Here is a 25116-nt window from a genome sequence, read left to right as displayed (position 1 = left end):
CCTCTTCCAGTTCTCCTATAGTTGCTGCCCCACCACCACCTCTGATAACCTTCTCTCTCCTCTAACTAGCCCCGTCTTCACCAAACTTCCCTTTTCATTCTTCAGGGCACTACAATTTGGCATCTCCTCTCAATACCCCACTGAAAAAACTTTAAACAAAGTCATCTCCTGTCAGAGCATTTTTCATCTTTCTTTCCCTGCCTGCAGCATTTAATGATAGCGACCACTCTGTCGAAATTCTCCTCTGCTGGCTCCATATTACTCCTCTCCTGGAAGGCAGTATATTATAGCACGTCAGTGCATGGGCTCAAGATCCAGACTCGGACTCCACTCCAAGCTACACTATTTACTGTTTGTAAACAGTAACGAGACAGTCATTTAAGCAATCTGTGCCTCCGTTTTCTCACTTGTGGAAAAGGGATCACAGAACTATCTGCCTCATGGGTTGTTGTGAGGGAATTCAATTAGACAATCCATTTAAAGGATTTAACACGGATCTACCACAATGGGTGTTCAATAACAACTCAGTAACAATTCTCAACTACGGTTCTTCTCTTATATCTCTTCCAGTCCTTCTAGTCTGTTTGCAAAACTGTATACTGCCTCGCCAGACAGGAATACCCCTAAGATGAGCTCAAACTGTTTGAACAGCATATACGTTTCAAGACAAGACCACAATAACTAACTCCACATGGGCTCATGTGTTCCAAAGATAAGACCACTGATTTTTCCAGCAATTCACCTACTTTACAAATTCTGACCAATCTCTGCCCAAACCATGCTAACATCTCCCTAAAACGAAAACTAATTGAAATGCCCAAATCTTTTCACTTTGAATTTTTCTTCAGGCAAATTCTCTAGTTCTCTATTTTTATAAAATAACTTATTAATGCAAATACAAGTTGACTTTTATTAACTTCTTCTTGTTGGTTTATCACTATCTTTGGGACCCAATATTTTGAGAACTGCTTCTCTCAAACAGAAAACTCTCTCTCTCAGTTTTCTCTTATCAGCAAATTTGATGAGCATGCTTCCTAAATTACTGATAAAAAGATTTAGCAGGAAAGAACCTAGAATAAATTGACTTGTAAAATGCCACTTGCATTCACACTCATGTTCTTACTGGTTTATTAATCAGAGCACTTTGGGTTTGTTTAACTTGCAATGAATCCACCTAATCAGCCAGACAATTGCTTTAAATTTGTGAACAAAGAAATTGTTAGATTTCTCGAAAATCCTTTACTGAAACTAAAGATACACGATTCCTCTATTTTTGCCCTTGATTTTTTTTTTCTTTTTTCTGAGGAAGATTCACCTGAGCTAATATCTGTTGTTGATCTTCCTCTTTTTGTATGTAAGCTGCTGCCACAGCATGGCCCCTGAAAGACAAGTGGTGTAGGCTGTGCCTGGGAACTGAATCCGGGCTGCTGAAGTGGGGCGCACACAACTTAACCACTAGGCCACCAGGGCTGGCCCAGGATTGATATTTGATGAGGTAAAACTTCAAAAGCAATGTTTAAACCTACTTCAAAAATACTTGCAATGATGATGAAATATCAGGGATTTTTTTACTTTCTGTGAGTCATAAGTCTCTTTGAGAATCAGTGAAGAGCTATGGATCATCTTCATCAAAAAACTTTTTTCAACACTTGTGCACACAGTACATAAGCTTACCATTATTCTGTACATTAGAAGAGAGGAAACGTGGTTCATGATTATGACCATAAGACAAAAAGATGACATTGTCATTAACATATCAATTCAAGTTTAGATATTCACCTTTCTTTTTTAACTTATTCTTTTTTTCCTCCCTGAAAACAGCAAAGAATTATTTGGCACAAAACAGCTAAAATTTTCAGTCAAATGTCAGCCATTTAAATATAAAGATTTCTCTATCTACATCAAGTTTCATAAGCAACTTTTCAAAAGCCTAACTTTTCAAAGCAGCTCCTTTCTCTTGTGCAGAATGCAGTATTGACGGCAGTTGAAAAAGTGCCTTGATGGTCTCCTTCCAAGTGAAAACTAGCGATCTGGTGTGTTGCCGCAGCATTTTGATTTTTTCCATGCTACAGGACAAGACTGCTGTAACAGCCACAGGTCTTCACTTATATTGAGCACTTAATTTCAACAGAAGTTGATCAAACTTTACAAATACTTTTGTTATTTCACTCATCCTGTGGAATTAATGCTCCAGGAAATTCTGACACACAGTGAACTGATATGGAGCCATGAGAAAATGTTTCCCAAACACGTCACAGACATCAAAGGATCCACATAGCAACCTCATGATCTTAGGATTCACAGGATTAAACAAGCGTCAGTGGTGTTATCAGTCAAAAATGTCTACATGAGTTTATCGAAAAAAACAATTGTTAAAGCATTCACAAAAAAGCCCATGGCAAGATTTTTGCAGGTGATTTTGAACTGATTTTAATTACCTCCCTCAAAGTAATGTGCTCACATCTGAGCAAAACTAAGCTATCTAACACTTCTTTCCAAACGAGGCAGAAGTTCTGGATAAACTGCCAAGTCTTAGGGAGACTGTCCTCCCAGTGATGTCATTAAATATGTCAAGTGAATAGTGACAGTTTCTCAGAATTGTTTTGGGAGACAGGGAGTACACGGGTTAAGAAAGGGGAAAAATAAGAATGAGACGGTGATTAAATTCCTTTCCATGAGATTATATACAAACTATAAAATTACAGTTGAGTACAAGTGAAATACTGCCACCCAGTGGAATTATAATAGAAAGAAAAATCTTTGAAAAGATCACAAGAATTTCACACCACTTTTCAACTGGAATAACAGAGCTTAATAATTTTCAAAGTACTTTCAAATATATTATTCCGTTTTAAAAATCCAGTGGGACAGATAGCAGAAGTGTGAGTACATCTTTTCCTGAATCTGAGGTTCTAGTAGATTAAATGACTTAACAGAATCCTATGCTTATTTGGTAGCAAAGCAAGCACCAAAGCCAAGGCTGCTGGCTCCCAGGCCATTGCTGCTCACATTACGTAGCCCTCCTAAGGAGTCTTTGACATCTCTACTCTTGTCCAAATGTATTTCATAGACGAGAAAACTGAGACCCCGAGATTCTCAAGGCTTCTCAAACATTTCCACGGGACCTCAGGGGCACAGCTGGAAGCATTACCCTACTGTTAGGAAAATTCTTGAAGACTTGTATTTTTCCATTAAAAATGCCTGTAAGATTTGTGTTCTATTCCATATAATATACATGTCTATTTTAATTATAAAATTATGTGGGTTTTGCTTCAAATGACTTTTAAAAAATCATTGCTTTAAGACAATGGTGCATCTCTGTCCTGTGCTACAAATTCACTAGCCCTGGACCACACTGAAGATGGGAAGATGGGAAGATGGAGAGTATGAATATTCCAGTCTGAGAGACCTAGAAAGTGCCTTGCTCAAGTTCATTCAATCATCAAGTATTTAACAAACACCTGCCAAATGCCAGGCACTATTTTAGATCCTAGGACATGCTGTGATAACAAGCAGCCCCAAGGTATCCATAGCATAGAAGAGCAAAGGTTGACTTCTCTCCCATGCTAGAGTTCACTGTAGACCGGCTAAGTAAAGGTTCTTCACACTATCATCACCTTCAAGCTGGGACCATCAGATGGAGCACGCACTATTTGGAACATCAATAGTAATCTCTTGGCAGAGAGAAGAATGAGGCCAAGCGAGAGGAAGTGATGCACATTATCTCCTCTTACATTTTATTGACCAAAGCAAGCCAAAGGACAAAGTTATACTTCTTCAACAGGGCAACGAAGAACACTCCTCCCATGGGAAGGGGATGTGGATATCGATAAACAGCAATAGTCTGCCACACCCCAACTCTTCCAAATATGCTGAGGAAAGGCGGTTCTGGGAAACACAGAGGAAAGAGGTCAGATCCCTCAGTATGCGGGGTGGGAATTCAAGCAATTTGGCTTAAAGATTAAAAGAAAGGATTATCATAGAAGGCTAGAGGATTTGAATAGTTAGGTTTCAGATACATGAGACACAAATGAGCAGGTATTAAACAAGTAGACAGAGAAAAGGTATTTAGAATGTCTGTAAGTACCAATTACGACTTTAAGCCCCAGTTCTAGACACAGCACTTTATCAGTTCAAACTCACGGAAGTTGCCTGTGTCCAGTGAAGGATGATGCCACATCTTCTCAGAAACAACATGGCAGGGCTGCTTAACATACACAAACACCAAGCTATAGCCAGGTGAGTGGGGGTGTCAGAGCCAGATATTCACCAATTATGTCTAAGATCAACACATTAGGGTTGCCTAACTTACATATACGTAAAACCCACAACCAGTTCAGTGGCAGCAACAGAGCCAGCACGTGCACTCATCATATATATGACCAAAACGTGATCTTACTAAACTGCGAACCATTTTCATAGCTCAGTAACACCTGCTCCAGCTGGAGGGGTGCATATTGTTCCTTCCTTCTGCTGCTGCTGGAAGGTTGTCTCTGACCAGAAGCTCTAATAAAAGCCTTCATACGGAATCCAATCAACACTGATGGCCTAGGCAGCCATCAAAGAAAAAGAAACCAACCTTGGGTCTACAACGCCACTAACAGACATGGCAGACACCCCACAGAGGTCAGATGCTAATTCCTATATCCCTGATCCAAAGGAGTGTGTATACGCATGTGTGAGGGTTGCACATTAATCAGAAGGTTTAGATAGCTTCAATAATTTTATATTATATAATCATTCACTGTATGTAAGAATTTTATAATAAATCTAAATTATTTGAAGAGTCTAACTCTGATGGGTTTCCGTATTATTCCACTAAAGCCAGTGGAACAATGCAGCATGATTCATTGCAGACCTAAGACTGCCACAGTCCTGGAAATCCAAGAAAAGAGTCCAGCACTAACAAAGAGGTGCATGAAATGTTGGAAGAATACAAGAGTGTAAGTGGCTGAAACTTAGATTGCTTTTAGGAACCGGCAGGTGAAAGTAAATAACTGTCAGATTGTGAGGAACCTGAAAGGTCATACTAAGAAGTTTAGACTTATTTCATAGGAAATAAGAAATCATCAAAGAATTTTTAATCACACATGTGACATTATCTGATCTGTATTTTAGGAAGACGATCCTGGTAGCAGTGTGGGGGAAGAAGTGAACATAATGGAGTTCGGTCACAGAGAAGGCCACTGAAATGCCAAGGAACAATAGCAGAGACAGTAGATGAAAATAAAAAGGGGGAAAAGAATTGAAATATTTCAACTGCAGAATCTCTTACGGTGGTCTCCCAAACCCTTCTTTTGATAACCCCAGTTGGTTATCAAACGTACCTCGTGAAATTATAAAATTCTTATTCCCTGACCAATCCCAAAACTATTAAATCAAAATCTTTAAGGACATGGCCTAGGAAATGCTTGTCATACCCCAGGGCTCATGACGCAGGCAGCCCAGCCTAAGAAGTTCTTATGTCTCTACATATTTGAGTAACTGAGCTACAGTGTCTTTAAATCAGGGGCACAGAAAAAAGCAGCTTTGCGAAGGTTGGTCATGAGCTGAAGTTTGGATTTATAGAGTTTAAAGTAGTTATGGGACATCCAGATGAAAAAGCCTTGTAGACAATAGAATTTATAAGTCTGGAGCCCAGAAGAGAGATTAGAGCTATATCATCACAGGATTGGAGGAGAACGTAGCTTAAGAGAAGAGGTGATTTGAGTAAAGAAGTTCAAAGCGCACTTACATTTAGTAGTGGTACACAGAAAGATGGACCTGGTTATATTGGGGTTGCTCACGGAAGGGTAAATGTACCTAGCAGATGATTCCATTAAATCAGCATTAAACCACATTGCCTTACTTTTTACAACAGAGTGAAGTAACATACAAAATCAATTTATACATTTCAAAGTAAAAGTGTCAATGTTCAGACCAAGTGAGGTGTGTCAGCTGCCTACCCTATACTTCCTATTGCCCATGCAAGTATTGTCCGTATCAATGTCGCCTGAGGTGGATTTAAAACAAACATGGACTCTTACAACTCAACAACTTAGAGGCAAATAATCCCATTAAAATTGGGCAAAAGATGTGAATAGACATTTCTCCAAGAAAATACACACACGTATGTATCTTCTGATTGCCATATGGCCAATAAGCTCATGAAAAGATGCTCAACAGCATGAGTCACTAGGGAAACGCAATCAAAACCACAGTGAGATACTACTTCATGCCCCCTGGGATGGCTAAAATGCAAAATACAGATAATAACAAGTGTTGTGGAGGATGTAAAGAAATTGAAACTCTCGTACACTGTCGGTAGCAATGTAAAATGGCGCAGTCACTTTGGAAAACAGTTTGGCAGTTCCTCAAAAGGTAAACCATAGAGTTACATATTCCACTTCTGGATATATACCCAAAAGAAGTGAAAACATATGTGCACACAAAAACTCGTGCCCTAATGTTCACAGCAGCATTATTCAAAAAATCAAAACCCATCTGCCCATCCACTGATGAATGAATAAACAAAATGTGGTACATCCATACAATGAACTAGTACTCAGCAATAAAAGTGAATGAAGTCCTGAGACATGATACAACATATATCAGCCTTGAAAACATGACGCTGAGGTGAAACAAGTCAGTTACAAGAGCCACATATTGTATGGTTCCATTTATATGAAATATCCAGAAAAGGCAAATCTGTAGAGACAGAAAGTAAATTGGTGTTTGCCAGGGGGAGGAGGAGGGAGGAATGGGGATTGATTAGTAACAAGTACAGGGTTTCTTTTTGGAGTGGTGAAAATGTTGGAGAAGTGGTGTTGATGGTTACACAGCTTTGTAAATATACTAAAACCACGAATTGTATGCTTTAAAGGGGTGAATTTTATGATATGTGAATTATATCTCAATAAAACTGTTAAAAAAAACATGGATTTCCAGGCTCCATCCTTAGAGATTCTGTAAGCCTGTCACTGACCCAAGAATCTGTATGTTTGAAAAGCTCCCAGGCAATCCTAATGCTCGGTGAGGTTGGGGGGTCATTAGTGTACCTAGAAAATTCACTAGAGTTACATTTGAAAAAAAAGATGCCAAAGGAGATGGCTCAAAATGAGCAATGTAGAAAGAGAGGCTGTCCCTGCCCAAGGCCTCCAGGCCTCAAGAAAGAAGGCCACCCACAGTGGACGCCCCCAGCCTCCTGCAGTGTCCATTCCCACCCTGCTCACCAGCGGCCCCTACTGCAATCTCCCTCAGGATTCCTTCTCTGCAACACTGACCACACAGCTCGCCCCGCACATCACAGGACTCCCAGGGAGCCCGGCCACAAACGGCTGAACCGCTTAAGTGCCTCCAACCCTCAGAATTTGGCTTTTTCCTTGTCACTTTAATAAAACCATGATTCTCACTCATGGGGAATAAAGTCAGAGCACCAATTCCTCTTGGATTCACATTGGACAGATTTTTTAAAAATAATTTTGTTGTTTTTATTTCCATAATCACAGAAAGAAAAGAAATGAGGGAAGATTCTATTCTGTAAATATTAAGTTCAAATGCTAACCCTTCTATAAAGACTTCCCAACCCCTCGCCCCTTCCTGCACGCCCACCAGGGTGAACTTCCCCCACTACACTGCATAAGACTTTCAGATCTCTCTTCGAGTCCTTACTTGATTATGTCTTGTTTTTTGTTTTGGTTTTGTTTTTTCTCAGCTAGAATATAAGTCTCTTAAACTCCAGGGCTGTGAATTTTCGTCTTCGTTTCCCAGCACCCACCACAATTCCAGGTGAATAACAGCCTCAGAATTGTGTCAGGTGTGAACACGACGCCGTCTATACAGAAGCTGAAATATAATGAGGTATACCTGAAATTCACATAATATTATAAACCAATGTGACCTCAATAAAAAATAAACAAATCAACAGATAATTTTTAAAAAAATTTTTTGAGTTGAGTAAATGAATCAAATACCGATTCTGACTTAGGGTTTTTTTCCCTAATCGAGGGAGGAAAGTAACAGAGATCCTTTCTCAATGGCTAATACCAAATAAGGTTTTAAATCATACCAAATTTGAGGTTTAGTGAAATTAATACATTTTTATTTCATGGCATTTTTCCCCTCTGGAATAGCAGACTACCTAAAAGAGTTCCTTTTTTTAAGTTTAATTTGGATTATGTGTCTCTACATTTCTCACACCTAATTAGATTGATTCGCTAATGAATTCCAAGGACATCTCTCTGAGAAATAACAAAACCTCTTCAATTACAATCAAAAGACAACATTATCAAGTGAAAATTTCATATTCCAATTTCTAAATAGATTAAGTAAGTAAAGACTGCATTCTGTGCAAAAAAGTGTACACAGTTCACGGATAAAGTACTTTTTTAATAAATTTTTTATGGGATACTCCTTCATTGTCAATAAAATGTGAAATATCACTGAAAATAATAAACATAAATAAGTCAATGACAAAATACTGTCAATATTTTAAATACAAAATATTTATTACTTACATTTACAAAAAAATGTTCATATGTATTAACTCAGTTCTTCCTCATAATAATTCTGAACTAGGAAGCTTTAAAGCAACACTTTAAACCAATGTCTTTTTGCATGATTCAGAATTTGCATAACCTCAGAATTCAACAAATGATATTTAGAGTAGTTCTGAATCTATACGGAAATAGTGTAACCCTCAAATACAGTTTTCCGTGTATGGGAGTCCAAATTACTCTAGTTCTGGAATTGTTCTGGATAATGATTGTCATTATTATTTGACTGTCATCAAATAGAGTGATTTTTAGTGATTTCAATGAAGAAGGAAACAAATTGGTAATTTATGGCAAAAGACATGAATGTAAATGTTATATTAACTTTTTCCAAAGGTACAAATAGTTCATAAAATCTCCAAACATAAGATCCAGAAATTTTGGCAATAACAGATCAAATGATGATAAAAATTCTCTTTGCTCATGGAAATAGTATAGAGCCCTGTACAATTAAACTGAAAGAGGAAATGATTCCATAGTCATCACTTCTCTGATTCTCTATGGTTTAATTAGCTAAAATTCAGGATAAAACTGTATGTTAATGTGACATTATGAGCTAACATTTAACAACAGCAAGGTCATAAAATTGAAAATGTTAAGCTTCTCACTCCAGTGTATACTGGTCGCACTAAAGACCTGAGCCAGCTGGACACAGCCCAGGATCCCACCAGCAGAGCAGAAAACTGAGAAAATTTTCCAGATAATGAAATTCAAATTGATGACGGTCTTGGAACACTAACACATTTTAATGAGCTTACCGGTACGGAATCATTGGCACCAACCTGGTACCAAGACATAGAGCCATCTCTCACACTAGTGGAGGCCGCAGTCAGACCTGACCCGCCAGCTGAGCCAGTCTCCTCCACAGAGAGTTGGAGTCTTCTCAGACTTCTCTCATGGCATTAAGCTATCCATCCTCTGGCTTTCTACACATCCAATTTATAAATCTTTTGTTCATTCACTGTCATGAGCATTACCTTCACACAAAGAAACACATTTAACGAAGTATAAAGTCTCCACCATATGCATTTTATTTCCCTAAATTAAACACCATAAAATACCTTATACTGGTTTAAATAAACTAATGCTTTACACAGCTTATTATTTTGTCTCTACAGGAGCACCAAGGAACATTGTTAAGATTGTAGTTGTTCTACCACCTTTGGAAAAAAGCTCCATAACTTTTCTCCTTCTCCGCTGTGTGGGCATATTACAATATTTTCTTTAATCTTCCCTAAAATTAGAACCTCATTTTGCTTTTAGGGGACATGAACAAGTCATTTAAAAGCAGCGAGCATCTTCATTTCAGCTCCCACTAACACTCTGGCAAATGATGGAGAGTGAGATACTGGGGATGGAATAAGAAACTGCAATAACATCTACTCCCGGGCTATTGAAGTCAGGCACAACTTGTTTGGGATGTGGTAGGCCACGGTTTGATCCAAGAGTGGGAAAACAAATTCTTTTCTTTTTGATTTGAATATCCTTCTTGATGATGTTCTCAAAACTTTGGGTCGTTTTGGCTGAAGCAACACATTAAATGAATGCTGGGAAGAAAAATAAGAGGGGAGCAGGATTAAGAGAATGTCAAGAGACAGGACCATTTGGAATAAATAGTCTCAACTCACCTCTGCATTTTTTCTCACTTTCCCTATCTCACTGACAACACAGAGATATCCCAGATCTTACACAGACACCATGAACTCCTTCTCATCTATGAAGTCCCAGAGCTCAGAGTTTGTGTATGGGATATTGAAATCCACTCACCAAATTTCCAGCCCTGTCTGGTAGAGGTGATGTGGTATGGAAGGAAGAGTGCTAAATCATGGCACTTGCCCTCCGTCCCAGAGCTTCCCATGGGCTGGCAGTGTGTGAGCAGAGGTTATCCGCTGACCTCTCTGGGCCCCACTTTCTCCAACATAAAATAAGAAGGGTTAATTTGATGGTATCATGGTTCATCACGGACACAGGTTTTCTAGGATGATTTCAGCAGATCAAGAAACAGTAAAATTTCATTTATCATAATTTTTAGTTAGTAGAATTTTTCACTCAACAGTACTAAACTATTGGCAAATGAACATTTCTTTCTTGACATGTCCTATGTCACTCTTCAAAGTTGTCCTTATACTTGTCATTCATAACTATCTCATTTAAGCTATCCTCATGGAACTACCAGGTCCCTCTGTTTATATTCCTTTTTTTTTTGAGGAAGATTAGCCCTGAGCTAATACTGCCAATCCTCCTCTTTTTGCTGAGAAAGACTGGCCCTGAGCTAACATCCATGCCCATCTTCCTCTACTTTATATGTGAGATGCTTACCACAGCATGGCTTTTTGCCAAGCCGTGCCATGTCCGCACCTGGGATCTGAACCAGGCAAACCCCAGGCCACCAACAAGTGGAACGTGCGAACTTAACCACTATGCCACCGGGCCGGCCCCTATATTCCATTTTTAATAACTCCTTTGATGTTCCTTTGAGTGTAGTAAGCATAGCTGTGTTCTTGAAAGACTTCCACCTTATAATGGATGAAAGAAAGGACTAAGGTCATATTTAGGAGACCTTTCTTCTACTCAAAGTTTATCCAATTAAAAGTGAGTGCACTGCATTCACAAAACTTGGCTGACATGTGGATGGTATCCCTTATGCAGTATGTGTCCATCTTTCCTCCACTCACACCCAGTCTTCACCAAGGCATAGCAGTGTCAGAGTAGAAGCACAGGTAGAAATAGGTAATGCAGGTAATTATTGGGAGGTTGTAGCATGGTCTAGAATATATTGGCAATATTGGTATAGTTTTGGGTCAGTGTATGGAGTAGTCCAATATTACACACAACTGTTGCCTCTATGAACACAAACTGTCTTTAAGATCAACAAATTTTATCTTAGTAAAAATGGAAGGGCAGGGGTAATTCAGCTGCCATAAACTGTGGGCTATCTTAAAGATATAGCTACTACTTTGTTCTGGATACTTTATAAACTAGTTCTCACAACAACTCTAGTGTGGTTGTTAACCACCCCTTTTAGAAAAGAAGAAAGAAAGTCACAGGGTTAATTAATTTATGTAAGGTTATACGACAAGCCTGTGGCAGAATCTGGAGTCTAATCTGGGTTTCTCCTTTTCTAAACACTGTTTCTTTCCATTGTTCTATGGTGTTCCTTCATACTGCCTTCCAAATAGATGCATTTTACCTAGAATACAGAATAATGGTCAAGTAGCTAAAGGGCAAGTGTTTCTACCCAAAGACAACTGATAGCCTTCTTTAATAATTTAGGATGTTACGAACAATTTGATCAATGAAATAAATATTTGGAAAGATTTACCATCTGTTATTGGTTGAACTGTGTCCCCAAAAATTCATATGTTGAAGTACCAATCCTAGTTCTTCAGAATGTGACCTTATTTGGAGAGAGTGTCTTTACAGTGGTAATCAAGTTAAAATGAGGTCATTGGGGTGGGTTCTACTCCGATATGACTGATGTTCTCATAAAAAGAGGAAATTTGGACAGAGAGACACATACAGAAAAGAGGATGTGAAGACACAGGGAGAAGACAGCAATCTACACGCCAAGGAGAGAGGCTTAGAACAGATCCTTCCCTCACAGCTCTCAGAAGCATCCAATCCCGCAGACATTCTGATTTTGGACTTCCAGCGTCCAGAACTGTGAGACGATAAATTTTTGTTGCTTAAGCCATCCAATCTACGGTACTTTGTTAAGGCAGCCCTAGCAAACTAATACATTATCTTAAAAACATAAAGTTGCCTGTTGATTTGTATACATATGTATGTCTATACATATGCACATATATACATATTTATATACATTTATACACTTACGCACAAAAATATTAGAAATAAGTTAAGCAAAATCAGGAATTACTGTTTTGCAAAATGTTTAAGAACATGCTGAAAAAGTATCTATCTGCAAACTTTTAAAAAATCAGTCAGAAACTTCTGCCTATAAAAGCAACATCTAGAAAAACAGTAAAATAAACGAAACAACTGCATTTAGATGTTGAACAAAAGGCAGCACAGGACTATAATCTCTGAGAGAAGGAAAACAAACAAGTTGGCAATATGAATGTCAAGGATTTCTGCCTGCAGAGGGACTCTGAACCATGACACAGGGAGGGGATCTCAAACAGAACCCAATGGTCTCACTGGTTGAGGAAACAGAAAACTAAATTTGGGGAGAACAAAGGGACTAGAATATGTAGGGCCAAATTCCAGAGATGAGAAAGTCATGCAGAGAAAGAGCCCATAAATCTGCATAAAGGTCTTTCACATTCTTTGGCTTCACACCAATCTGTGGATGCATAGGGTGGAATTCGGTAGAGCCAAAAAAAAAAAAAAAAGCAAATGGCAAGAAAAGAAGAATTTCTGAAAATTGTAAGCCAAAGAATTGGCAGAGTTCACACAGAACTGGGAAACATTTGCGTTTCCACCAGACAGAGCGAGGACATCTTGTTTTAATGCATGGGGCCTCAGCAGAGAACCTAGAAGGGTCATAGCTTAGGACTGTGGCTAAACTAGCCCTATAGTAAAAGCTACTGTAGACCTGCCCTCATAAAGATAAACCTCCCAAAGAACAAGCTAATCCACAAATAACTTATCTGCCAGAAAAAATTCCAAACTCTTTGAAACAATGTAAAACTACAATGTCCAGCAGCCAAATAAAAATCAATAGATGTAAAAGTAAGTTTCTTTCCTATATACCAGCAATGAACAACTGAAATCCACAACTGAAAAGTTTTTAAATATACCATTTAAAATAGCATCCAAAAGAAACCCTCATGTATAAATCTAACAAAGCATAAACACGATCTGGATATTACAAAACACTAATGAATGAAATAATGAATTACAAAACACTAATGAAAGAAATAACAGAAGACAATTAAATGGAGATATATTCCATGTTCATAGAGTGACAGACCCAATATTGTTAAGATGTCAGTTCTTCTGAACTTGATCTATAGATTCAATGCAATCCCAATCAAAATCACAGAAAGCCATTTTGTAGATATCAATAAATTGATGCTAACATGTATATGAAAAGGCAAAAAACTAAGAAGAGCCAACACAATACTGAAGAAGAACGAAGCTGGAGGGCTCACACTACATCATGTCCAGATTAGCATAAAGCTGCAGTCATCTACACAGGGTGATATTGGTGAAAGAACAGACACATATAGAAGCAAAGAGAGCCCAGAAATAGACCCACACAATATAGTCAACTGAGTTTTGATAAAAGCGATTCAAAAAAGGATAGTATTTTCAAAAAATGGTACCCATAGGCAATTAGATGCCCATATGCAAAACAAAAAAAAAGAACCTAGACACAGATTTTATACCATACATAAAATTAACACAAAAATGGATTATATTGGGGTCAGCCCAGTGGCGCAGTGGTTAAATTCACACGTTCCGCTTCAGCAGCCAGGGGTTCACCGGTTCGGATCCCACGTGTGGACAGGGCACCACTTGGCAAGCCATGCTGTGGTAGGCATCCCACATATAAAGTGGAGGAAGATGAGCATGGATATTAGCTCAGGGCCAGTCTTCCTCAGCAAAAAAGAGGAGGATTGGCAGCAGATATTAGCTCAGGGCTAATCTTCCTCAAAAAAAAGAAATGGATTATAGACCTACATGTAAAATGCAAAACAATAAAACTTCTAGAAGATGACATAGGAGAAAAACTACATGACCTTGGATTTGGGGGTGAGTTTTTTAATTCAAAACCAAAAACACAATCCATGAAAGAAAAAAATAAGTTGGATTGTATTAAAATTAAAAATTTTACGTCATGAAAGACATTGTTAAGAGAATGAAAAGACAAGCCACAGACTGGGAGAAAATATTTGCAAATCATATCTCTCTTAAGAACTTGTATCCAAAATACACAAAAAAACTCTTAAAAATCAGCAATAAGGAAAAAAACGATGGGGTTCAGGGCAGGCTGCCCCAAGATGTGCCACTCTGGTATGTGGATTATTTCAAGCTGAAGACAATAAAGGCTCAAAAGACTCAGGAAGAGCATCTGACCTTCCCTCCCAAACTACCTAAAGGACTTTGCCATGGAAGGCCTGTTTCCAGACAGAGCCCACACCATATGACAGCCATAGTATGATGTAAAATAGGTGTGATAAAAGTAAAAGGACACCAACAAACCCATTTTTTTGGCCCAGCAAAACCTGTTTAACAAACATTTGCATTCCATCTCTACGTAAATTGTCTTCCTCCCCTTTGAAGCCCCAAATCACTATCCCCAACGCCTTCCTTGTTTGTAGCTGACGATACGTAAACAGGCAGCCTCTGCCAGATGGCTGAGTTATTCCGTTGCTCCTGGGTTTCTCCCGGGTTTCTCCCATGTATACACGCTATTAAACTTTGTTTGATTTTTCTCCTGCCAACCTGCCTCCTTGATTATTTGACCAGCCATAAGAACCTTACGGAAAAGCAGGGGGGAATTCTCCCACTTCCCTAACACAAACAACCCAACTAAAAAATGGAGAAAAGATCTGAGCAGACACCCAATTAAAAAACACATACAGATGGCAAATAAGCATATGAAAAGATGCTCAACATCATTCATTACTAGGGAATTGCAAATTAAAACAATGAGATATCACCTCACATCTATTAGGATGGTTAAAATGCAAAAAAAAAACAAAACCAATAGCTGACGAGAACGTGGAGCAACAGGGACTCTCGTTCATTGCTGGTGGGACTGAAAACTGCTATGGCCACTCTGGAAGATGGTTTGGCAGTTTCTTACAAAGCTAAACATAGCCCTAATCATATGACCCAGCAAACTCACTCCTAGGTATCTACCCAACTGATCTGAAAACTTCAGGTTTACATAAAATCTTGCACATCAATGTTTATAGCAGCTTTATTTGTAATCACCAAAAACTGGAAGCAACCAAAATGTCCTTCAATAGGAGAAGGGACAAACAAACTGCGGTGCGTCCATATAAAGGAATTTTATTCAGCAATAAAAAGATATGATCTAACAAGCCACAAAAAGACATGGGTAGATCTTAAATACATATTACTAAGTGAAAGAAGCCAGTCTGAAAAGGCTATATACACTGTATAATTCTAATTCTATGACATTCTGGAAAAAGCAAAACTACAGATAACGTAAACAGATTAGTGGCTACTAGAGGTATGAGGATGGGGGAAGGCTGAATAGACAAAAGACAAGAGAATTTTTAGGGAAGTGAAACTATACTATGTGATATTATAATGGTAGAATATTGAGACAGTGCATTTGTCAAAACCAACAGAACTTTATATTACAAAGAGTGTATCCATTCCCTGTGTATTGTGGGGGCCTTAAATTGGCCACCCTAACATACGTCTCTTTGGCATGATGATTATTTGGGGCTGGTTACTTTGCAGACAGGAAAGCAACTGAAAAGTAGAATTTACTTACCCTTTGTAAGAGACATTCACATTGTAAAGGAAATCTCCATCTGTAAAGACGTCTCCCTCTGTACCAGGAAGAATGAGGATGACCTTATCTCTAGAAACTCTTAATCAATGGGGAAGGCAAGGACTTAAATCTGCATTTGTTCATTGTGCTTATCTGGTAACCTCCTGTAACTGACTCCCCCCTGCCCCAACATCCTCCTTTGTCTTTAGCTGGATATGATATTTAAGATGGTGGTTTCAGCCATTTTGGCAAGTTGCTCAGCTTGCCTGAGCCTCTCCCATGTATACATGTTATAAAGCTTTGTGTAATTTTCTCCTGCTGTTCTGTCTCATGTGAATTTAATTCATCCTCGGGCCAGACAAACCCAGAGAGGGTAGAGGAAATGTCTTCCTCCCCTACAGTATATACACAGGTTAATTAAAATACACACACATTTCTTTATTCTGTCAGCTCAGAAGGCTTACAAGCAATAATATCTCAGAAGCAAGGAGCATACTCAGTGCCCAGATGCTGGTTTCTAATCATTCTACAATAAAACACACTGGAGCTCCTTGGAGAAATGGCTGATTTCAGTGTGTGGACAGGAAACACAAAAGATGAGCCTGGAGTACCTTGTAGTGCCAGAAACTAAGGAAGTGCTCGTAACAAACAAAGCACACATACAATAACGAGGGCATCTCAAAGAGACACTGGAGCCACAGAAAGAGCTCTCAGTGGGCAAATCTGGATCAAATTGAGCAAGAAAATAAATAAAATGTCAGAGGTGGGGGGTTGGGGTGGGCAAAATGGTTGACGGGGGTCAAAAGGTACAAAGTTCCAACTAAAAGATAAATAAGTCCTGGGGATGTAATGTATAGCATGGTGACTATAGTTAATAATACTGTATTGCACATTTGAAAGTTGCTAAGAGAAGAGATTTAAAAGTTCTCACCACAAGAAAAAAAAATTGTAACTATATATGGTGATGGATGTTAACCAGACTTGTGGGGATCATTTTGCAATATACAAAAATACTGAATCATTATGTTGTACACCTGAAACTAATATAGTTATGTCAATTATACCTCAATAAAAAAAATAATGTAAATTACTAAGAGATAACTCACAGTATAAAACAAATATCCATGAATCCATTAGTTGTTGTTAGTGCCATCCCATTGATCCCAACTCCTAGAGACCCTGTGCACAGCAGAGTGGAACCCAGCCTGGTCTTTTTGCGCAACCCTCTCCCCTTCCAGCACTGTACCAGACAATGCTCCACTGCTATTTATAGGGTTTTCATGGCCAATTTTTCCAGAAGTGGGTGGCCAGGTCCTTCTTCCTAGTCTGTCTTAGTCTGGAAGCTCTGCTGAAACCTGTCAACCATGGGTGAGCCTGCTAATATCTGAAACACTCATGGCATAGCTTTCAGCATCAAAGCAACACACAGCCACCACAGTATAACAACCGACGGACAGGTGGTGTGGTTCCCTGACCAGGAAATGAACCTGAGAATCTTAACCACTAGACCACCAGGGCTGCCTCATGAATCCATACTGAAATTAAAAAGTGATCAAATAAATAAATAAGTGGAGAAAAGACAAATCCCCCACGCAGACAAATTCCAAATAATTTATGGAGACACCCCATCCTCAAGAAGGCGGAACTCCCCACTCCTAAAATGTGGGTTGTATATGACTTCTTTCCAAAGAATACAGTATTGTAGACAGTGATAACAAAATGGAGTAACGTATGTCAAGGCTTCTAAAATGGAGCTGGGAGGCCATTAAGGAAATGGGGCTTATGCACGCACACCACGTTTCTACCCAGATGGAATGTAACTTTGGAACTGCGCTTCACTGTTGGCTTGACCTTCTTTGAAGAAATACGCCCTACTCCCATAGATAAGAAGTTTTTGCCTTAGAGATGGCCTTAGCAACCAATCATGTACGGCCAAGAAGTAAAAGTTGTTGCCAGCGCCAATCATGAATTCTGCAAAACAACCTGTATAATTTATCTCTTCCTGTTTTCACAAACCCTTACCCACTTTGTCTTCCTCGGAGCACGTTTCTGGGTTTCTGCCTGTTTCTGAGTGTCCCAAGTTGCAGTTATAATTGCCCAAATAAATATCTGCTGTTTAAATTGTAGTGATTTTTTCTCGATTGACAGTATGGAAAGGGAGGGACAAAGAGTAACTTTACAGGGGAGAAAACTAACAAACACAACCTCAGACAGGTGACCCAGGTCAATATCAACAGCGGTAAGTCATGTTGATAACATGTACCCTTGATATGATGTGGTAAGAAAGGCACTTAATCTGCATGGTCTTCTTCCCAAAAGTCTAATCATGAGAAAAATGCCATAAAAATCCCAATTGAGGAAATTTCTACAAAATACTTAATGAGTATTCCTCAAAACTATCAAAGTCATCTCAGAAACAAGAAAGTCCAAGAAACCATTACAGCCCTGATGACCAAATGTAATTTGGTTTTGTGGATAGGATCCTGGAAGAGCAAAGGTATACTAAGTAAAAAAAAAAAAAAAGGAAAGAAAAAGTGAAATCCAAATGAAGTATGGACCCTAGTTAATAATAATGTACCGACATTGGAGAATTAATTTTGACAAGCATACTATACTAATATGAAATGTTAACAATAGAAGAAACTGGGTGTGGAGTATATGGGAACGCTCCATACTATCTTTGCGACTTTTCTGTACATCTAAAACTATTCCAAATACTTTATTTCTTAAATACATGCAATATGATCCAATATATGTAAAAATAAAATCCACAAACTCAGCTACGTTAGGAAAAAAAGCCAAGAAAGAAGCAGAGAAATATTATTCATAATCAACAGGAAAATTAGTCAATATAACAGATAGAAGGGAACTAGAAACAAGGACTCTTAACTATATGTTCAGTGTGGTCAAGATTTAAAAAAAAAATTAGACTAAATAATAACACAAGGAAAATATGCAAAAGAGCATTGAATAGAACTTCCAGAGAAGAAAAATATAGTATCTGAAAAGAACATTTCACTGGATGGGATTAACAGCAAATGAGACCCTCCAGAAAGCCTCAATCTCCTCATTTGAAATGAGTATCTTCCTCCTGACAGTGTTGTTGGTGAGGGCAAAGGGAATTTAACTGAAAGCACCTAAGAAGTAATTAGCACGTGATAAACACTTAAGAAAACTTTCACCTCTTTCTGTTCTGAGCTCCAGTCAGTCAACCAATGTTTATTGAGCAGGTACTATGTGCCAACTACAATTGCAGAACACAAAAGACTGAACAAAACAGACACAGTCCGTACCCTTACAGAGCCCCCAGTCTAGTGAGAAGGCAAATAGTAAACAGATAAATATTGTAGTTGATATCTTTTGTTTAAAATGTAGCAGACATTGTTAACTGCCTACCTATTGGTAATCAGAGTCTTAATCTTCTCCAGGGCAGCAATGTTCTGGGCTAAAGAAAGTGCTTTCCAGTCCCTTCTGCAGTAGAGAGTCCAGCATGACAGTCCTGTCCGACTCTAAACATGAAAAGAAGAGTGTGTCCTGGGGGAGGGTGGGGCGGGGGCCAGGGCAGAGTATTCTAGTGAAGTTATGGCTTTCTAGACAAAAGGGGCTACTCACGGCTGTTGCTTCCACCCTCCTCTCTCCTCCCTTATTCCTTTGAATGCAGATGTGACAACTAGAGCAACAGCTGTTGCTTTGAGGGAAAAGTCAAGGATATGCAATGACCCCTCACCTGCCATCCGTGAGCTGTGGACGATTACCACTACCGCCTACCTATGAATGAACTTTTTATAGCAGAAAACATTAACCCTTATTTGTTGAAGCAACTAATTACTGTGCTTTTTGTTAACTTGCAGCCCATTGTGCTCCAAACTGTGCCCCAAACAGGACACACTTTTGGGGGAAGTGCTGCTTCCCTACTCCAAGGAGTGTTTGCTGTTGGAAATGCTCCTCATTGTACTCCCACCTCCTTGGCAAGAGCGCCTGGTTCAAGCAAGGTGAATTCCAGTCCTTCCCTCAGATTTTTCTAACTAGAGCTGAGGGAAGAATTTTTTTCTTCTCTGGCTTTAAGTACGTAAGCCTGGAGCTCCCTGTAAGGAAATCTAACTTGGTAGTGTCAGTTGGCTTGAGAGAATGAAGCCAATACCTGAGTAATGCAAACGGGAGGGGAAGAGAGAGAGAGAGCTGGAGAGCGAGGGAGGAGAGAGGCTGGACCCCAGGCTTCTTTTAGTTTGGTTTCATGAGTTAATAACAGTTTCTTATTTTAGGCTGGTTCACACTCAGTTTCTATTACTTGCAACCAAGGAGTCCAAGACAATAATAGGACTAATGTGAGTTTAAATTGCAATGAGAGGTATGAAGAAAGGAACAGTTGCTATGAGAAAGAACAAGAAGTTACACAGTTAAGGGAAGACGCCTAAAAAAGCAACATGGAAGAGGAGACCTCACATAAACAGACGCCACACTGGAGAAGAGCTGAAGAAAGGTTTCGCACCGCCGCCTCCCACCCCAGCACCACCCAGGGTGAAGCACGTGGGCTCTGGACCTGGCAGGGAAACGGTTCCTGCAAAGGGCCCGAGTGTGGGCGCAGTGGCTAGAGGTCTAGGCGGAACAGATGGGGAGATGTCTACGACCCACTCAACAGACCTGAAGGCAAAAGAAAAAGGCAACTCCATTCAGGAGTAAAATATACTAAAATATCTCTCCCCACAGTAACTTCTTTTTTTTTTACTTTGCTAATGAGAAGGACCTGCTGGCTCCCCAGCCACACCCTCTAAGGAGGGAAACTTTCCCTGCCACAAAATTTGCCCAATTACCCAGTATCATCCCATGAGCCTCCACTCATTTAGAGGCGATTTTGAATAAACACGAGCAACTTCAGCAGGAAACCAGCAGAGCGGCCTACACTTGTCAACATATCCTTTATTCATAAAAATGAATGGTCATCCAAGGATTACCAGATACTACAGGAAAACCTATGGCATAAAAAACAACTGACCACAGAGAAATAAAAGTTAATGCAAGACAAAAACAACCTTTAATCAATTCTATGTAACGTCCTCAGGAAGATTCAGGTATAAATTGTATCCATACAAGAAGGACAAGCAGCTCCGGAAAAAAAAAAAAGAAAAAAAGATCAGAGAATAACAGAAAAATGTGGGAGATTAAAAATATGACTTCCAAAAATGAAAAATCCAGTCTGAGGACTAAATGATGGAATGCTAGTCTTAAAAACCAAACAGTGAGGGCAGGCCCTGTGGCGCAGTGGTTAAGTTCAGCCCACTCCGCTTCCGGCGCAGGGGTTCACAGGTTTGGATCCCAGGCATGGACCTACACCACTAATTCAGCCATGCTGTGGTGGCAAGCCACATGTAAAGTGGAGGAAGACTGGCACAGATGGTAGGTCAGGGCTAATCTTCCTCAAGCAAAAAAAAGAGGAAGATTGGCAACAGATGCTAGCTCCGGGCTAATCTTCCTCAACAAAAACAAAAAACAAATAGTGATCTCGGAAACGGAGTCAGGGAAATCCTTGCAAACACAAAAGATACCAGAGAAAAGTTAAGACATGCTCATATATAAGCAGAAGGTACAACATGTGGCTAACAGACATTTCAGAGGAAAGTAAGAGAAAACAGAAAGGAGGAAATAAAACTAATTGAAAACTTCCTTGAGTTGAAAGAAAGAATTCCTGGAATTGAAAGAGCCAACCAGTTGTCAAGTGACGCGAACAAGAAAGACTCAGATACGTCCTGGTAAAGTGACATAAGGAAGAGTGTAAAAGTTTCAAAAGAGAGAGGAAACAAGCCAAAAAACCAACAGATTGCCTACAAAGCAAGGGGCTTAGTTTGACATCAGAATTATGAACTCCAGTGGGCGACAGAAGGTACCACAGCAGAGCCTTCCAAGGGAAGATTATTTTTTTTTTTAAAGATTGGCACCTGGGCTAACAACTGTTGCCAATCTTTTTTTTTTTTTTTTTGCTTTATCTCCCCAAAGCCCCCTGTACACAGTTGTATATCTTAGTTGCGTGTCCTTCTAGTTGTGGGATGTGGGACGCCATCTCAACCTGGCCTGATGAGCGGCGCCATGTCTGCGCCCAGGATCCGAACCCTGGGCCGCCGCAGCGGAGCGCGAGAAATTAACCACTCGGCCACGGGGCCGGCCCCAAGGGGAGATTATTTTGAGACTGGAATATTCTACCAAACAAGCAATCAAGTGTGAGGACAAAAAGACATTTTCAGGCATTTAATGACTCAGATATTTTATCTCCTATTTACTATTTCTTCAAAATTATTTGAGAATATAATCCAACAAAATGATTAAGATATTCAAGAGAGGGGAACACGGATTCCAAAACAATGCAACTAACACAGGAATTCAATTAAAAAAATAAGTCTCAATTCTTCAAGGAAAAAAATGTTTCAAAAAGGGAGGAATTTGCATTCATCAACTAGTGCAACCAAGCTAGGAAATGCTGAGGCTCAATGTGCTGCTTCTGTCCAAAAAAATTAACTAGAAATTTTCAAACAAGTTGTAGAAGAACATTACCACTCAAATATGAAGGACAACAAACTCCGGCATCATTTTAAGTAAAATCTGAACATGATTTATACTGTAAGAGAAGAGCGTCTTTCCTTCTGGTGGCACAAGTTCCATGTCACAGAATTATATTTCCTTCCTTATGAGTCTAGCTACATCACTTGGTTCCACAGTGAGTAACTATTTCCTAATCCTAATAGTAAAAACAACAATAACTAACACTTATTTAACACTTAATATACATCCTATTCTAAGTCCTTGAGACTTATTAGGCAGTTTAGTCCTCTCAACGACAGCACAGTAAGAAGGGACTTGCCCAAGGTCACACACTGGTTAGTGGAGCCAGGCATTCTGGCTGCAGAATGCTTGCTCTTAAACGCTGGCAACGACACTTCTCCTAATGCCCTTTGTGAACTTACAATTCTTAGAATCACCCTATCAATCTAAACAAGAAGGCACAGTAACAATTATAAAACAGAATATAAATCACATAAAACTTAACGTAGAAATCATGATCAACCAAAGTAAGGGGTGGAAGAGGACTGTGTAAGTGAGCTATGTTTCTTATCCTCGTATATAGCAGTAACTCTCTATATAATAGAATTATAATACAGACTTTCTACACAATAAAAGTCAACAATTACATATATATAACTTACATATGACAAAATAACAATATAAAAAGCAGGGAGGAGGCGATAATGAACTTGAGCTAAATTCCTCACATTTCACAGTAAGTATGATGGTTAACTTTATGAGTAGACAGCAGCTGTCTAATTTCAATAAAAAATGCTATATATAATTTAAATGTTAACTAAAAAAGTCTGAAAACAGAAAAGTTAAAGTCGATACATTAAGAAATAGCAATATAAGCAAATTATTTCAGAACTTTCGGAAGAATATCAGAAAAGCTAAAAATGGTTAAAAGGACAGGGACTGGAGAAAGGGAAGACTTTGTTTTTAACCATTTTAATTATTGAGTAAAATTACCAGGTATTATTTTCTTATGAAAATATTCTGTAATGCTATTAATATAGTGGTGCTCTGTAAAGAAGGGCATAAAGTGATGAAGGTGCCTCTCAGTCTGGCCTGGTAACACAAGAGGACAATAAATGCTGCCAGACCACGAAGCCCAGTGGGGTACAGAAAAGAGGCACAGGGATAATATATAAACATATTACAGAAGACCCGTGCTCTTTGCTGATTCTTTGTTTCCACATCATTATAGACTAAATGGCCCATTTTTGTCAAACTTCTAAAGAGACATTCATTTCACCAGCTTTAGACAACTCTTGAGTCGCACACACCCCATCCTCTACTTGACACATTTCATTAAAGAAAGGGCTGACGACGAAATTCACACACCGCGGGGAGGGGGGAGTCCACACTGGGATAACTTTTCCAGGGGATAATCTGGCAGTCCCGACGGAAATGTAAAATATGGCTACACTTTGGCCTAACAATTTCACTTCTCAGCATCCACCCTACAGCAACACTCCCAAATGCTCAAAGATAACTCTACACATGGACTTTCAGCTCTTAATGTTGATAACAGAGGAAAACGGAAAACAACCTAAATGCTCACTGGTAGATGCAGAATATTTTGGTGCCATTTAAAAAACGAAATACATCCATATGGAGTGACACTAAAAGGTATCTGCAACATATTATTAAACAAGAAAAAGCAAGATACAGAAGAACATATACAATTTCTGTGTCTGATAGAGAAATAGACAAATATACACACTCACATATATTGGGCCGTGGGCAGCAGGTTTAAAGCGTGTGGAGGAAACACGTTTTACCTCGTCCATTCATTTGATTTTTTTTTTACAACCAGAATGTACTGTTTTTATATTTTAAGAAATCAGAGCATATCTCAATTGTCATATATCTGGGATTAAAAAAAATTCCAAAAGGGAAACACTCAACGCCTTTCCATCAGTTTACTCTCGAATCTAAGAAGGAAACATACACACACACACACACACACACACACACACACACACACACACGAAACCGCACGCTGCCGGCTAGGATTAGCGACAGGCTGCTTCGCCGCTGGGCCGCGTCCTGGGGAACCGGGACAGGAAAACCAGGGCACAGCGATTCGGGCCGCGCCGAGGCGCGCGCACCGGGAGCGGGCGCAGGGGGACGCGGAGGGGGCGGGCGGGACAAGGGGACGGAGGAAAGCGGCCGCGACGCCTGCAGGGCAGGGAATTAGCCGGGTACGGGCAAGTGGGCAAGCGGTGGGAGGCCAAAGGCCGCAGGGCCGGGAGCTCGGCAGGAAGCTGGGGGACCGGCCGGAGGCTCAGCCCGGGCGCCCGGGGCTCTGCAGGGCCGGGGCCGGGGACCCGGGAGGGCGGGCGCGCAGGGCCCGGGCCGGGCGTACCTTCCCAGCAGAGCTCCCCGCCGGGCGCCCTCTTCAGGAACTTGTACCAGAACGTGTCCACGCGGCCCGGCTCCGCCCCGTCCCGCGCCGCCGCCTCGGCCGCCAGCTCCACCTCCGCCAGCCACAGGCCCGGCTCGGGCAGCGCCCGCGCGCCCGCCGCCCCCGCCGGCCGCAGGCGCACGGCCTCGCGCGGCTCCCAGCGCCCCAGCTCGGGCCGC

General features: G+C 40.0%; 1 protein-coding gene across 1 annotated transcript in view; it reads right to left on the bottom strand.

Moving 5' to 3' along the window:
• The window catches only part of EPM2A (EPM2A glucan phosphatase, laforin), a gene marked incomplete at its 5' end in the record, with an annotated part of 85011 nt that extends 59899 nt beyond the window's left edge, over nucleotides 1–25112 (bottom strand). Inside the window, one exon of the mRNA XM_046669837.1 lies at nucleotides 24899–25112. Coding sequence (XP_046525793.1) covers nucleotides 24899–25112 — 214 coding nt within the window. The remainder of the gene's footprint in view (nucleotides 1–24898) is intronic.
• Nucleotides 25113–25116: the final 4 nt, after the last annotated feature.

The sequence above is a fragment of the Equus quagga genome, chromosome 8 (genome assembly GCF_021613505.1).
Source record: "Equus quagga isolate Etosha38 chromosome 8, UCLA_HA_Equagga_1.0, whole genome shotgun sequence".
Classification (NCBI taxonomy): Eukaryota; Metazoa; Chordata; class Mammalia; order Perissodactyla; family Equidae; genus Equus; species Equus quagga.
This window is presented reverse-complemented; position numbering and strand designations above follow the sequence as displayed.